The 16,230-nt window shown below is 40.5% G+C and overlaps 2 protein-coding genes across 3 annotated transcripts in view; one reads left to right on the top strand and one right to left on the bottom strand.

The window, feature by feature from the left end:
* Positions 1-16,230, top strand: part of apc2 (APC regulator of WNT signaling pathway 2) — a 43,518-nt gene that overhangs the window by 18,054 nt on the left and 9,234 nt on the right. For both annotated transcript variants that reach the window (XM_022194708.2, XM_022194707.2), the window contains exons 6-13: positions 1,427-1,540; positions 1,970-2,044; positions 10,901-10,999; positions 12,578-12,977; positions 13,103-13,201; positions 13,759-13,898; positions 14,727-14,921; positions 15,354-15,568. In XM_022194708.2, the coding sequence (XP_022050400.2) occupies positions 1,427-1,540; positions 1,970-2,044; positions 10,901-10,999; positions 12,578-12,977; positions 13,103-13,201; positions 13,759-13,898; positions 14,727-14,921; positions 15,354-15,568 (1,337 nt within the window). The remainder of the gene's footprint in view (positions 1-1,426; positions 1,541-1,969; positions 2,045-10,900; positions 11,000-12,577; positions 12,978-13,102; positions 13,202-13,758; positions 13,899-14,726; positions 14,922-15,353; positions 15,569-16,230) is intronic.
* On the bottom strand, positions 2,088-6,018 carry LOC127533686 (nuclear factor 7, brain-like). The gene is made up of 4 exons (XM_051947350.1): positions 4,878-6,018; positions 4,437-4,587; positions 4,285-4,322; positions 2,088-3,766 (listed from the first exon to the last, which is right to left on the bottom strand). Exons 1-4 carry the CDS (start codon positions 5,539-5,541, stop codon positions 3,207-3,209), a joined length of 1,413 nt encoding a protein of 470 aa, XP_051803310.1. The 5' UTR covers positions 5,542-6,018; the 3' UTR covers positions 2,088-3,206.

The raw sequence follows: 16,230 nt of genomic DNA, 5'->3' as shown, positions 1-16,230 counted from the left end.
CAACAACTTCGTAATTTGTGGTTTTTGGAAAGGAATTCTTTGTTATTTTACTTTACAGTTAGTTTTTTATTTTGTCAATATGTAACATTATTTTTTTTTTTGCTTTCCTGTTTCTGTGTTTTGTTAGATCTGTGACTTCTCTAATTTCTCTTTTTTTTCTGCCACACCTGCCACAGAGATTTTGTTTTTTTCTCTTTTTTTATTGAACAGAAACATTCACTCTTTTCATATCCTCGTTAAACCAAATGTCTGTTGACGGTTAACACATGTTAAAGACTTGGTTTGTTACCTGAATGCATTTTTAGCATTTCGCATTTTTTTTGCCTGACATGTAGACACATTGAATGACCTCTTCCTCTTGACCTTTACTGTTTGGATGTAGGGAAATAACAACAGTTAGTGCCTGAAGTGGCTTCTAGTTTGACTTCTTTCTATAATATCATGATTTTCTCTCTAAAAATGTTTAATTTTACAGTTTTTAAAGGTCTGAAGGAGCAAAAATATCTGATAATTTGCAGGAAAAGCAAGGCAATTAATGATAACCACCACAACTGTCCATGAAAAACTAACCTCAGACCAATCAGAACACCTCAGTCATCACATTATAAACAACTTGTAAAACCTGCCTTTTAAACATTTCTATGACTAATCAGTTTTTCTTTGTCTTCCTATAGCTTCTGCTTATTTGTATTTATTTTATATTTCAAATGAAAACTGATTGATTTATCCGAGATTTGCTGTTCACCCAGCATGCAAGTAGAATCTCTAAGCTTCTCAGCAAAGTGGAGAGAAAAAATGTTTCAGGTAGCTGATGATGAGTCAGATGATGACTGAACTGAAAAACTGAATTAAATAAAAAATGAAACAAAGAAAAAAAAGACAAAACGATAGTACTAGATCAGCCTATGACTGCAACTAAATATTCTATACATTCAAGGTTTGATCATCAGTATTTTTTCAGAATATTTATTAAATATCTAAACCTTAAAATGTCAGAAAGTAGTAAAAAATCTGATAATTGTCAGATGCCTTGTTTTATGCATCGAACTGCAAACAAATCACTGATGTTCAATAAATGTCTTGAATTAACCAATTTACATTCAAATAGTTAGCAAAATTGTTTAGGGCTACAGTAATTTTCATCATTAGTTATTCTATTTATTTGGCTATAGAGTGACAATAATTGGTGAAAATTGTGTGTAATAATTTCCCAGAAAATCAGAACACATCTAGAAATTAGGATTACTCTGATGTGCGACAAAGAAAACCGAAAAATATCCACTTTACCGATTCATTCATTTGTTCCAGCTTTGAAACACCTTCCAAACCGCAAGTTAAAGTGGTCATTGGTGTACGTCCCCGCTGTTTGAGTATCAAATTAAATGATGATATCTCAGTCTGACCTCGTGTGTTTGTGCTGCTGCAGTTTTCTCTGCAGATGGATCTGATCCGGCAGCAGCTGGAGTTCGAAGCTCAGCAGGTTCAGTCTGTGATGGAGGAGCGCTTCGGGACCAGCGACGAGATGGTTCAGAGGACACAGGTGAGATGACGGCCGACTCCTGCTGCTGATCGGATGCTCGGATACATTTACAGAATCAGACATGGCAGCTAAATTCAGTACACTTTATATTGGGTCCTGCAAAAACGAACATTTAATTTTTTGAATAATTAATAATGAAAGAGTGTTTAGTACCTATTTTGTGACAAATCTTATTGCTCATATCATAAAACACCAGCTGTCCTGCCTTTAGTGAATGAATTACACAGATAGGATGAATTGCAGCATTCAAAAAAATCATTATTTAAGCTTTCAAATAAAGACCTGGCCTTTCATACTAATAAATATTTATCAGCAGGAAGTTCTATTCTTTCTTGTTTGAATTGTTGTTTCTGTGGACGAGACGCGACGCAGACAGCTCCTGGTGGAAACAGAGCACATCTGTCTGAACTGTGTTTGTGTGTGTTGCAGATGCGTGTTGCTCGTCTGGAACAGCTGGAGAAAGAGCTGCAGGAGGCCCGAGGGAGTCAGGAGAGTCAGCTACAGGTCAGACATACAGTACACAACAACACACTGAACGAGACACACATGCAGCAGCAGACACAGGCATTGTTTCATTAGAGCAGGTTTGTAAATGTTTCGCTGAGCTTCAGGAGACAGAAACAGAGTGAGAGGCTGCTGACACCCGCTCAGTCTGAAAGTGGATCTACCAGACCTGAGAAATAAAACAATACCGACACATAGCAGTGACAGACACTTGATCGATAGGAATGACAAATTTTTGATTGAATGTTTGGTAGTTTCCCTTAAATGCATCCGATGCAGACCGCCATTAACCCTCCTGTAGTAAAAAAAAAAAAAAAAAAAAAAAACCCTCCTGTAGTCCTCATTTACAGGCACCAAAACAAATTGTTTCCCTGTCTGAAAAAAATCCAAAAATTCAGCAAAAAAATTCTGAAAATTTGCAAAAATAACAAAACAAAACCTTTAGAAAGAAAATTCCATTAATTCCTTTAAAGTTTCCCTTAAAAGTTTTATTTTTGGAAAATCCCTCAAATTTGCCAAGAAAATATTTTTAAAAAATGAATAGAAATCTTCCAAAAAATAATCCTGTCAACAAAATCCTATCAGCAACATTCGCTGGATTTTGTTTGTTTTTGTGAATGTTCTGGAAGAAAATATTAGACATTTTACTGATATATATATGTAATCACTTTAGATATTTTTAGGATTTTTTTGGAAGATTTTTACTCATTTTTTGAAAATATATATATATATATTTTTTTTTTAAATAAAACTTTTAAGGGAAACTTTTAAGGAATTATTCAGATTTTCTTCCTGAAAGTTTTGTAAATTTTCAGAAATTTGGGGGATTTTTTTATAAAATTTTTGGATCTTTTTCAGACAGGAAACAATCTCGTGCAATCTCGTGCCTGTAAATGAAGACAACAGGAGGGTTAAGAAACTAAATAAGTTACAGTTAAGTTCAAAATAGGTCATTAATTTAATCAACAATTATTGGAATCAACTGAAATGAATCCTTTTATCTTGATAAATGTTCCACCTGTCAGGCCCAGGAACAGGATTTTCACTTTATTTGTGCATTGAAGTTGCTCCTGATGCACATGACTGAAAACCGAACACAGAGTTGTCATGGTGAAGCTAGAGGGGCTGTGATTGGTCAGTTTGGGCCATCCTCTCTGCTGCTTCACTGCAGCAGTCGTTCCCAGCCTAACTCCACCTGACACAGTGACACAGAGCCCTCATATCCCCACACCCAGAACGCCGGGTACAGAGGCTCTGTGAAGGTGGAGTTGAAGGTGTGGAGGTGGACCATGGTGTCCTGGGAGACGCAGTAGAAGGACAGAGAACCTCCAGACCAGTTGAGGTAAACCCCGACTCTGTGGGTGAAGGGTTCAGGCAACGAGGACTTGAACCTCTTCCTGTTGTGGCATGGCGTGTAGCTGCCCTCTGAGCACTCCAGACTCCAGGACTGCTTGTTGTGTCCCAGCAAGCAGCTCGCTACATCTCCATCTCTGGAGATGCTGTTGTAGGCGACTCCAACGTCAGCACCGCCGCTCCACTCCACCTCCCAGTACACCGAGTCCAGCAGCCCCTCCCTGCACAACACCTGTGGGCAGCTCTCAAAGCGCTCCGGGTGGTCCAAGGAGCGATGGCCCAACCAGACGCGAGACGCCGTCCTGTTGCCGTTAGTCAGACGGAGCTCTGAGTTGGCAGTGGTGGGGTCGAGTGTCAGGTAGCAGGCAACTGGAGGCAAAACAAGAACCAAAAGTAGCATTAATGCAAGATTAAAGACAAATTTATCAAGCAAAGATTTTCACCGATTAACATAAAGATTCATGTTATCAACCCCTCCGTTATCATTAACATCTCAAGATAACAAGTTACGTAGTGATCCTCATTTTTGTTTTATAAACTGATCTTTTACCAGCAGTCTGTGTAGTATTTTCACAGTTATCTGGTCAGTATACATTTCATTACCAAAACTATGCAGTACTTTCCTGGAAGTGTCTTGTAATTTACAGCTTGTGGAAGCACTGGCATCCTTTATTTCACTAAAAGTACCAATAGCACAGTGTACAATGCTCTGTTGTACAAGTAAAAGTATTAAGAGTAAAAGTACTTAATGCACAAAAGCCTTTGATTTTCTGCAGCATTCGGCCACAAAACCTCGTAACATGTCAGTGCTCCATAAAAGGTATAACTATAAAATTGTTATTATGGACACAAACTGATGAAATAGAGAGAAAATCAGTAAATCTTACAGTTTTTCAGTGACCACAGATCTCCTTCTAGCTGATCCCTGCAACACCAAAAACATCAAAAATGAAAATCATCACTGCACCGTCTCGTTTTTAGATGATTTCATTTGCTGCAGCAGAGCAGACGTCTTCTTCTAACTGCAGGATCAGCTCACCTCATGTCTTCTCTCAGACTAAACAGAGTGATCCCAGATGATAGAGTCTCCCAGGGAAAACTTTCTGAAGGTCCATCTTCATCTCCTGATTCCTCAGAGGAGTCTCCATTCCACTGTTCACTCTCACACCTCTGGTCTGCAGGGAAACTGGCTGTAAATGAATTTCAAGTTTAAAACAGTTGTACAGAGGATGTAGGCTTGGTATATGATATTCAGTTTTCTAATAAAGGCTTTAGTTCATTTTGAAATGGTGCATTTTTCAAAGGAGAACCATAAAATCTGAGGTTGAATATTATTTCCAGCACTGTAGGCGTTAAATTTACATTAGAACTCTAACACTGAAGCTGATGATTTGATGTTCACTTTATAAAAACAAATCAGAAGTTTAGAGTCAAACTCAAAGTTGATTAGTTGTTTTGCATGTAAACCCTCAGAACGTACCTGTCTTTGGTATAATCTCCTCACTCTTAATCATCTCCGTTTTCTCCTCAGAAACTTTTTCATCTAGCTCCCCCTCCTCCTTTTCATTCACCTTGTCTTTCATGTCTGTTTTCCCAGCATCAAAAGGCTCATCTGAGATATTTTTCCTAAAACCATCGTCCGTTTGTTCCTCACTGCTTCCTGAAGGTATCTTTATAGGTTCCTCTTCTCTTTGAGGCGTCTTTAAAAGATTTCTGTCTTTCCTGAACAGACTCTTTAGGGGCTCGTCAGAGGCTTTTATCTTGAAGGAGTTGGTGGAGGCAGGAGGAGTTGGTGCTTCTTTGGCAGCATCTCGTTCCTTTGAAAGGCTGATCCCGAAGATGCTGGAGAAGTCGTCTCTAAATTGATTTAAGTCTTCTCTTAGTAGAGTCAGAGTGTCAACACTCTTTTCCACCGACTGGCTATTAGTTTTAGCATCTTTCTCCTTGAACACTTTCAGCACTTCTTCCTTAAACTGGCTGAGATCCTCTTTGATAAGAGTCAGTGGGCTGATTGTCCTTCTGTTCGGCTCTTGAGTCTGAAGAAAATCTTTCGCTCGAACATCGTCTAGTTTGAGTTCGACATCTGAATGTATTTCAGCATCTTTCTGATCAGTTTCTTGTAAAGGGTCATCAGTGAGACTCATTTTGATCTAAGGAGAACGTTTTGTTGTTGTGATGTCTCTTTATTTTATCACAACAACTTCTGAGATTTTCATTGGTTTGATGTTGAGACTGCAGGCAGCACCTGTACAATCAGAGAGAAGTGCAATCAATGATGTGTAATGACTGTATAAATCATAACAACCCTGAAGAAGAGCTCAGAGGACATTTCACTGAATGTCAGGTGAAGTTTGATCAAGCCAAACTCACATCATTTCATTGCACCACGTGGTCTGTTTTAAACATATAGATATTTACAACAGTAATTAAATCTCAGTCCAACTCTGTTTACATTCTCACTTAAGCTCCAAGCCCATTCAACCCTACTGATGATGTAAATTGTTAAAAATAGCTCTCACAGATATAGTTTGATTGCTGTTGAAACAGTAGCTTTGTTGGGGACTATGTTCTGTATTTCTCTTAAATATAAAAGCACAAAACCAAATTCACACAGTGTAATATGCCCGGTCTAAACAGCTGATTCAGTCCATAACACACACAGAAACGATAAAAGGTCTAAAACCTGTGGAGGCTGGAGGCAGACCGTGTGTTCTGCTGTCGTTGAACCGTCCAGTTCGTGTTCAGACTTGTTCCGAGTTCATCTGGTTTCAGTGGCAGATCCTCACAGCTGCTTCGGTTTCTTCACTCTTCGCTTAAAAACCCAACAAAACAACTGAAAACCAAACCATGAATTCGTCCATGTGTCACACCTGAGAGCTGTTCTCTCCGTCTCTGCAGATTTCATTCATGTCATTCAGCTGAACTGGTTTCTGGTTCGACCAGTTAGTCTCCATATTTCAGTCTGGCTGCAGAGCTGCTGATTGGCTGCTGTGTGCTGAACTTCTGCTTACTTTCTGCTTTGAGGAACAGTGAAGGCCTCCACATGCCCAGTTCAAGGCTTGGTTCATCTCTTGATGGGCCTCAGGGGCAAAAAGCAACGTGATGCCCTGACTGATATCCATTATAGCCCAAGTACAGAGTCGGACTGAACAATGCCTCCAGATATCATCAAAATTACAGTGTAGACAAAGTGCAATACCCAAATTGCAGCTGCAGTTGTTTTGATAAAATAAAATATGTCACAACTACAGAGACTCCTAAATTATGTCCTCCAGCCGTAAGGGAACATGACTGTTTGGCACAAATTACAGTAAAAATCACATCATCATTTTTAAATTTGTTTCAGTAAAAAGAAATGTAAAAATGACCATTCATACCAAAATTGCTGTTCAGATTGTAATATCAGGATCATGTATAGTTTTGATGCTGAACTGTATAGGTTTTTTTGCATGTTGCTCAGACCCAGTTTAGCTGAAATGAGTCACCAGAACACAACCAGAAATAAATTGGTGGCAATGTTGGTAAATTATTAGTATTTTTCAAACATAATGTTTAAAATAATTGTAGCTGCTTCTCACATATGAGTATCTGTTAGTTTTCAGGTTGTTTATGACAGTGAAGGCAGATATTTACATTTTTTTAAATGGTAAATGGTTGTATTTATATAGCACTTTTATCCAAAGCGCTTTACATGATGATATGTCACATTTACCCATTCACACTGATGGTGGGAGCTGCCATGCAAGGCACTAACCACAACCCATCAGGAGCAATTAGGGGTTAGGTGTCTTGCTCAGGGACACCTCGACATGAGCACGACGGGCCGAGAATCGAACCGGCAACCTTCCAGTTACAAGACGGCCACTCTACCCACTGAGCCATGCCATGAAAATAAATTATTAGAATTGGTTAAATTGGGCATCAGAGAGTAGCAATGAGCAATTTTTTTGCTCTTTTCTGACACGTTAAACACTTAAAAGGACATTACCATTAAAGAAAATGAAAAATGCAGTGACAGTGATATTAATTGGTTGTTGGTTTCAGCCTCACTGTTGAATGTCTGTTAATCACTTTAAATTTCAAATAACCATTGAGAAGATATCTCTTTTTAATCCATTGACCTTTTTCAGTTTCACTCATGAGGTAGTCAGTGACCTGACAAAGTATTCGGAGTGTAAATCAGTAAGTTTACCCCCTGAACACTCGTGTCTAAAACAGCCATTTTAACAGACTTGAAGAGCTCAGATCTGCTGCTCGTCTGCCTCCATTTCTGCAGCTTCGGCTCGTTGCTGTGCAGAGAAACCAGCTTTTTTTACCCGTCTCAGAGCTGCGCTGTGATTGGCTGTTGCCAGGCTGCAGGGTTGGCACGGAGCAAGTGTGTCTGGGATAAAGAGAGCGAGTCGGTTCGTCTTTTCTCTGCTCTGCTTCCCTCTGAGAATAACAACGAGGCCGCAGAGATGGAGGCACAGCGGTCAGAGCAGCCATTACCTTTAAAAGGGTCAGTTCACCTAAATTAAAACCAGCTCAGTCTCCTCATCGGCTCTGACGGTTCAGCTTCTGTCCTGGTTTCTGTGTCCAGGTTTGGAGATCCATGCCTCAAGCAGCAAAACAGTGAAGCTTATCTTGTGCTGCTCACAGCTTCAAAGCACGAATAGTAGTAGCATTCATGTTTTATTTGTAGGGATCTTTCTTAAATAGGATTTATTATTTTAAAGATGATAAAAACAGACGATAAATCATAAAATAAAAGTTTAAGAAGAAATGATGAAAGGTCACAGAGAGGTCATCAGGTAGAAATATGTTTTCACCCTCTGAACTCTGTCACATGTTTACTCACTGTGGGCTCAGTTTTTACACTGTAAAGTCCTTCACCTCTATGGAAACAGCACAACCACAGCGCGAAGGAGAATTATTCATTCTTTTAAAAAAAGAGAAAGAACAGGAATCAACATGTCCAACATTTTCCAACTACCAAGGTTTTACCCGCAATGAAAAATAATCATGGCTTAACATTAAGGATCAACCGATTAGCGGCCTGATTATCGGAGCCGATATTTGGCATTTTTCAGATTGTTGGTTATTTTTATTTTTATTTATCCATAATCACTTTATACATGAAATGTGCTCATTTGGATTTGATGCAGCTTGTTTTCTTTCCCTACAGTCACTCTGGTATAAGCAATATGCCGTCCACAGCACTTTGATTGGTTCCATTATAAGGCTTGCTGTGCTGCTTTGTCTGTGGCTAACACTATACCTGCAGGACCGTGGCATCCTATTAAAGTAGAATTAATTTTAACAGTCTGTTGTAATTGACAGACACGTCCTTCATCAGCCTGTCCAGATTACCAACAATCGATACTGGCTCTGTAAAACAGACAAACAGTAAATAACCATATTGGCTGATTGACACTCGACAAGCTATAGAGATTTTCACAACCTCTGCGAACTCTGCATTTTTCACCACTGGTCTGAACATCAACCCTAGAAGTATGTTTCGCCATGCTGAATCAGTCTTCCAACAACTTGCTCTTCTGTAAACCATTTTTGAGCCATGATGCGTTTATTTCATTGATCCAGTGTGGTTCATTTTGCTCTTAGTCTTGCTTGTTGTCTGCTCTCTGCTCTGTGGAAACACATTCATTCATTAAATGTTTCTCCTTTTAAGTATTTTTTTCATGTAATTTCACTTTTATGTTACGTCTTAGTGTGTCAAGAATGCCATGGTAGGGAATATTTGTCCAATCAAACAGTACCGTAAAACTAAAAAGGGCCAAAATTCATCACTGAGCATCTCCAAAGCTCATTTTAGCTGGTAAAGACACAAAATCCTTCATATCAACCAAGGATTGTGAAACCATGACGTCCAAAAGCTGACGGAGGCTCTAAAAGTCTGTATTTTTTCCAGAATCAGAAACGCTAACTGATTTGTGTTTGGTGGGTGATCGCAGTGACTGTGTGCAACATAAGAAACATGAAATCTGTCAGTCTCACCTGAATCATGTTAATCCAGGAAGAACAAACACAGTCTCTAATGTCTATACTTTGCTGATGGAGGCACTGAAGGAAAATCTGGAGCTCCCTAAACTCGTACAGTTATTTTATGTGGGTTCATTGTGGAGATTCCTGTGGAGGTGGACGTCGTCTCTCACTGCAGATCAGCTTTTATCCTCTGCTGCTCGCCGTCGTCCATTTTGTCGTTACGTTGCAGATGCTGGTGTTTAATGGAGGAGGAGGAGGATTTTTGGATTGGACCCACAGATTCAGTCTGTCCAACAGAACGACTGCAAATATTCAGGTTTCTTTTGTTAAAAGCATGAAAACACACATCAACACACAAGCGCACAAACACAGTCACCTCTTTGTCTGCAGACGGTCTTTGGCTCACACACATCGCACCCCGAGGCGTTGCCATGGTTACGGGATGAGGTGTAGGGGGGTGAATGCTTTGATACGAGCCTCTGAGGGTTTCAGTCTGTGAATCCAAATGAAGCCGTGTGTGTTTATTCCTGTACGTCTATATGTTTGTGAGGACCAGTGTGAATTTTAGACGGTGATAGGAGAAACCTTCAGAAGTTCGGGCATGGTTTTAGGATGCAAGGTTCGGGGTTAGAGGTTAGAGAAGTGACCATCTTACAGCCAGATTACCAGACTTGGACTGAGGCTAGTCCTAGAAAAGAAAATGTAAATGGACAACTCCATTAAAAAGGTTTTAGTAGCATATATAATCCATGTCCGAGAAACTGAGCCTTTTAGCTTTACATTTTAACTGTACAGTCTCTGCCTCTCTGACACAATATTAGTGAAATATAACTTGAAAATAGCTGCAGACGTGTAGAATATTTCACTCTGAATGATGTAGACATAAATCAATCAGTCAAAGCAGCATATACCGTAAAAATAGAAATGTGTAGGTGTGAGCAGTTTCTTTCACCTCAGACACGAAACAGCTGCTGAGAAGTCGGTGAACCTGCATTGATTCAGACTCAGTGTTGGAAACACAAACAGAAGGTGGTGGGATCAGAAAGGAACTGGGTCAGAGACACCCCCTGCATCCCAAATCACATACTTTCCCTTTTTCCTTTTAGTGCACACTGCAGCCATCCATACAGTTTGCACTGCTGTGTGTAGTGTTATATATTTGGGGCAAACCGCTTTATTATTATACTGTGGCATAACTTTGGAGCATCTTGTTCATAAATCTGCTGCAGTCTGCAATAAGAAGTGATCTGTCTGTGTGATCTCTGTGGCTCAAGCTTGCTACTCGGGTGACGCACTGTGATGTATGAGATATTCCTTCTGCTGCAGAGGATTGTGGGTCAGAATGGCCAGAAATGGATGGATGGTTTGCAAACTACAAAATGAGACCAAACGCAGTAGGACTTACTGGTCTTTTGGCATTTGACATGCTACGTATTAGGGCATAGCAAATCCTTTTCTGGCATTCTGTATAGTGTATTAGAACAAACCCACCATCCTCATGTCTTCTTTCTGTGTGTGCAGCTGTCCGGTGCTGAGAAGCCCCCTGCTGGAGAACCAGAGAACAGCAGCTCATCAGCAGGTGCAGCAGCAGGAACAGAAGCAGCAGACGGAGGCAGCAAGGTAACAACCATAGACTGTATATATAGTGGACGTAGCATCTGGCTCCAGAATTGAAGTCCACCCGGAAGTGTCAAAAACTTGCAATATCCCGCCGTCCGCTAGGGTTGGCTCCAAAAAGCTTTTGCTCCATCGACCCCAATTCATTTTTGGAAAAAATAAAATATGATAGACTGATTTTCTACAGCTCAGGATTTTTTTCCTGTTAGTTTTCATGGTCAAAATGAGAGATCAGGTGGCCGATCTTAAAATAAATCAATACTGAATTTTAAATAAATTGTTAAAGTTGGCGGAGCCAGGGGGCGTGGCTATACTTGATAGACAGCAACAGAAGCCTCTGCGGTAAAACGTGGGTGGGATAAGAGAGTTCTCAGCCAATCCTGCCCCTAGTTGCTCTCCAGTCCAGTCTGTTTGATGACGCTATTTACGTCACTGGCTCCAAAAAATCCAAAACGGCGACCAGGAAGTAGCAAAATCCGGGCTTCATTTTCTCGCCGTTGAAACCAACGGGTGACGTCACGGTTAGTTTACGCCTGGTAACAACCAACGCTTCTGAGTCCATCTGCAGGAGTTCACTTCACCTCATCAGACTGAACTTTTAACTGATAACAGCTGATCAAAGTACTGTCATCTTGTAAACTTATTCTGGTAGAACCCAACATTACAATTCTGAATCTGTAAATTAGCAGTAAGTGGGTGTTTTAGGTGTCTGTTAGTTGATTTTCATGGAAGTGAAGTGAGAGCTGTGATTACCTGGAAGGAAGGAAAGGAATTTGAAAACAAACTGCTGATCTACAAACTGATCAGTGGACAGAACGGTCGTTAAAGCTGCCATATCTCCAGCAGCAGGGTTGAGTGGAGATGAACGCAGTGCTGTTTCTATTTACACCAGACCAACACAGTTTTAATATGTTAATCTCATATCAGAATACTTTTTAGCCACATAATCAAAATGTGTTAACATGTGATCATATACTCAGAATATATATTTGAAAAGAAATCGTCAAGTGTCACAGCTCCCTGAAAAAGCACATTAAAATGACACTAATTGTTGTTATATGATGCTGCAGTATGTGTGTAAATTGTCTGAGTCATTTGTGCTCCGAAAAGTTGCTGCAAATGCAAATTTTACTTATTGTAATTCTTTATTGACGCAGAAGAAAGTATTTTTTCAGCCACACCAGTAGGTGGCAGCATTTTAACTGATTTTATAAACGAGAAAAGACATATTGCACCTTTAGAGCAGCATTACATTTTTATTTTGAAGTTCACCAGTTTGTAAAATTGTTTTTGTCACCAACTTTGTCATTTAGGAGTCAGCAATGGTTAAAATAACTTTAAGGTGAAATTTTCTTGCAAATATACTGCAAATGTTACTAACTATAAAATGAAACATTGTAATTAGTTGCATATTTCTTGCTAAGTGGAGCCGCTAACTAAACACATGCAGAATGAGTGTCCTGGTTCTAGTTCAGGTCTGATTGCAGGATTCAGATTCTGTCCCCTCCTTACTGGTGTCCTGACACTGACTATATCTTCAGGTGGAGCTGCGTCACACTGTTAACTGTGCTCCCTCCTCAGGTGGAGATGGTGTTCTGGCTGCTGTCTATGCTGGCTAATAGAGATAAGGAGGAGATGTCCCGCACTCTGCTGGCTTTGTCCAGCTCTCAGGACAGCTGCATCGCCATGAGAAAGTCCGGCTGTGTCCCGCTGCTGGTCCAGATCCTACACGAGGCTCCTGGTGGAGGGGCCGGAGAGACAGCCACGGGCAGCACTGTGACAGGCTGCAGTCGCGAGGCCAAGTCCAGAGCAAGCGCCGCCCTCCACAATATCATCTACTCCCAGCAAGATGAGGGCCAGGCCCGCCGCGAGATGAGGGTCCTACACATGCTGGAGCAGATCCGGACCTACTGCGACAGCGGTTGGGACTGGATCGAGAGCCATGCTGGGACACCATCACCTGGAGGAACTAAAACTACAGGTGAGCAAAGTCTCCTCACAGCCTGAACAAACCTGAATCGTGTGGACAAATAATCAAAGTTTGTTGCTGTGTAAACCTGCATAAAACAATTTTTGGTTGGATTCTCTTTTGTTTCTGTTGTGCAGATATTCCTGAACCTGTGGACCCTCAGATCTGTCAGGCCATGTGTGCCATCATGAAACTCTCCTTTGAAGAGGAGTATCGTCGAGCCATGAATGAACTAGGTGGGTGGGACACCAACAACCAGTTTAAGTCTTTACTTTAACTTTTTTTTGACATTTACTCAGGTACACTTTAGAGGAAATACTGAACTATATATTGCACTACATTTTTCAGACAATTTTAGTTACTGGTAGGATGAAGATTTACATATTTTCTTAAGTAAAACATATTAAAAAGATCAGATCAGTGGTTTCCAACCATGTTCAACATCCTCTAAAATCACTGTCTGAGTGGTTGCATCAACAAAAATGATTGAGCTGTTGCACTTGCAGAAAGCTGTTGTTTTACCTCCAAACTTGTCACATGGTTTCATTTAAATAACTGAAATTATCCAAAATGTCACAAAAGAAAGTTAAACATTATAAATATGTGTATCAGGACATTGTTTTTCCTTTTTCCTCTTCCTTTCCCCCATTTGGTAACTAGAGCTAGAGTTAGAGCTAGAGAACATTTGTCTGATAATAATAAGTAATTTTACTGCAGTAGGCTTCTGAATGGAATTTTGTGAAGCTGAAGTGTTTGCGCTTTGACCTGGATTTGGTTTGTTGTTTGTTTGCAGGCGGTCTGCAGGTGGTGGCGGATCTGATCCACCTGGACCAGGACATGTACGGCATGCAGAATGACCCCATCAACATGGCTTTGCGTCGTTATGCAGGAATGGCCCTCACCAACCTCACATTTGGAGACGTCGTCAACAAGGTACACACAGAGCAGAGAATCACAAAGAACAATGAAGACCAGTTACCTTTAAACAATCTGATAATGGAGGGATGAGAAAATAAGATAATATGTGAAATAAACATCCTTCCATTATTCATACACCGCTTCATCAAGTATTAAATAGCGTGTTTTTGGACTGTGGGAGGAAGCCCACACATGCACAAGGAGAACATGCAAACTCCATGCAGAAAGATCCTAGGCCCAGGCCGGGATGCAAACCGGGGATCTGCGAGCTGTGAGGCAACAGTGCTAACCACCGAGTCACTGTGCAGCCCTAAATTTAACATCCTGTCTGCTAATATAAAAGAAGCAAACTGAAAAATGTAGAGAAGAAGAGAGAGGTGTTTCCACCAAAATCTGAGGCCAAGAAAATAGCAATTATCACATCTCTGTGTAGTAACCGCAGAAAAATCACCAATAATAATGGCGATGTGATCTCCAGTGTCCCTGTTTGGGAGCTGTTGTTAGCATCAACATAATGTTAGCCTCAAGATTAGAATTAATAAGCTTCAACATAAATGGCATTAACACTATGGTGCATTTGTGCTAGGTGTGTTGTTGGCTGTGGTATAATAAGACAAACGGAACCATAAACTAGTTTTCATATGAGACCACATCACAGTGGCCTGGAGCCACAACACTGAAGAAACTAAACACACCTATGCAGTTTTTCATGTTGAAAAATGAAATTGTAAATTCACCAGTTCATATAGTGAGCATTTTGCAGATGGGAGATTTGTTTTTGAGTTTTTGCTTCTGCTATTTTTGAAATGTTGCCAGCCCCAAACTAACACACTCCTCCTTCAGGCCACCCTGTGTTCAAAGAAGAGCTGCCTCCAGGCTCTGGTGGCCCAGCTGGCCTCTGACAGTGAGGAGCTCCATCAGGTGGTCTCCAGCATCCTGAGGAACTTGTCCTGGAGGGCTGACATCAGCAGCAAGAGGGTCCTCAGAGACATCGGCTGTGTTTCTGCACTAATGACTTGTGCCCTGCAGGCCACCAAGGTAACCGAAAAAAACCAACCCACAGACAATCATGGATGATAACAGAGTTACTCTTATCATTGATTTATAAAATATTCTCTTCTGCATCCTCACTGAGAGGCAAGCTGTTCTTTGACAAACAGAATTAACAGGACTTTCTTGTAAACATTCTGCAATTTACAGATAAACAGCAGCTGATTTTAATTCAATTATGGGAAAAGTTTCCGGTAAATCAGCTGTACAATACAACTTACGTGTGCGTTAACTTATTTCATCTTCATCCAGGTGTCCTCCGTAGTTTTAACTGACTGATGAGGACTTCTAAGTACCGTATTTATTTAAAACCACTTTTGGATTTTTACTCAGCCAGAACTCACTGAGTCGACCTTACGCAGTATTACTATGTCTTTGATAACTGGTAACTACAGACATGCACCTGTTTTTGTTGTGCAGGAGTCAACATTAAAGAGTCTTCTCAGTGCTCTGTGGAACATGTCTGCTCACAGCATTGACAACAAGGTGGCGATCTGCTCGGTGGACGGTGCTCTGGGCTTCCTGGTCAGCACACTGACATACCGCTGCCAGACAAACTCACTCGCCATCATCGAGAGCGGCGGAGGAATCCTCCGAAATGTGTCAAGTCTGGTTGCTACACGAGAAGATTACAGGTGGGTTCTTAACAGTCATGTTAATAAGGAACTGTCCTGTTTGACCACAAAAGGCTATTGATTATTTAAACTCATGGTCTCAACAAATAACAACAAATGAGCACACTACAGTAAGTGGCCCTTCAGTTGAAGTAACAAGTTAGACGATAGCTTTTCCTGTATTTTAAATCAAATAGGTATATGGAAGATTGAGAGCCCTGTTAAGGTCTTGGCGAGAATTTGATTTGCACTCTTTCCTAATTTGCTTTACATTCCATTTCCTAAATAAACACATCTGTCATGGGCTGTGTTTCCATTATTGTCAAGTAAATTTGAAGTAAACTTCAGACATGCTGTAAAACAGTTGAAAAATGAAAATCGGGCTTGCTTCTAACTACCTCTTTTGAGGGATTAAAATGGGCTGCATAGTGTCATCAGAATCAGGTGCTATAGACTATGGTAGTCACGACTGTAATAAACATGCATGCATCAAATCATTTCTGAAGTAGCTGCAGTGTGCTTCCCTAAACTGATGTGTTAGAAGTGGATTGACACCAGCTGTTGAGAATAAGTTCTCACTGTTGCCTTCAGGAAACTCTGTAAGAAGAAAATCAGATTAAACAATTTAAAAATACTTAAGTTCAGAAAAAAGCCCAGCAGTGATGCAAAGAATATATGTAGTA

Source organism: Acanthochromis polyacanthus, chromosome 4 (assembly GCF_021347895.1).
Source record: "Acanthochromis polyacanthus isolate Apoly-LR-REF ecotype Palm Island chromosome 4, KAUST_Apoly_ChrSc, whole genome shotgun sequence".
Taxonomy (NCBI): Eukaryota; Metazoa; Chordata; class Actinopteri; family Pomacentridae; genus Acanthochromis; species Acanthochromis polyacanthus.
Note: the sequence above shows the minus strand (reverse complement) of the source record. Positions and strands in the feature narration are given on the sequence as shown.

Bases quoted from the DNA above. Each gene is read 5' to 3' on its own strand.
- LOC127533686 (XM_051947350.1), bottom strand. From the start codon at position 5,541: ATGAGTCTCACTGATGACCCTTTACAAGAAACTGATCAGAAAGATGCT. The intron at 4,323-4,436 runs GTGAGCTGATCC...TTGGTGTTGCAG, and splicing joins AGTCTGAGAGAAGACATGAG to GGATCAGCTAGAAGGAGATC. The intron at 3,767-4,284 runs GTAAGATTTACT...TTTTGCCTCCAG, and splicing joins TCTGTGGTCACTGAAAAACT to TTGCCTGCTACCTGACACTC.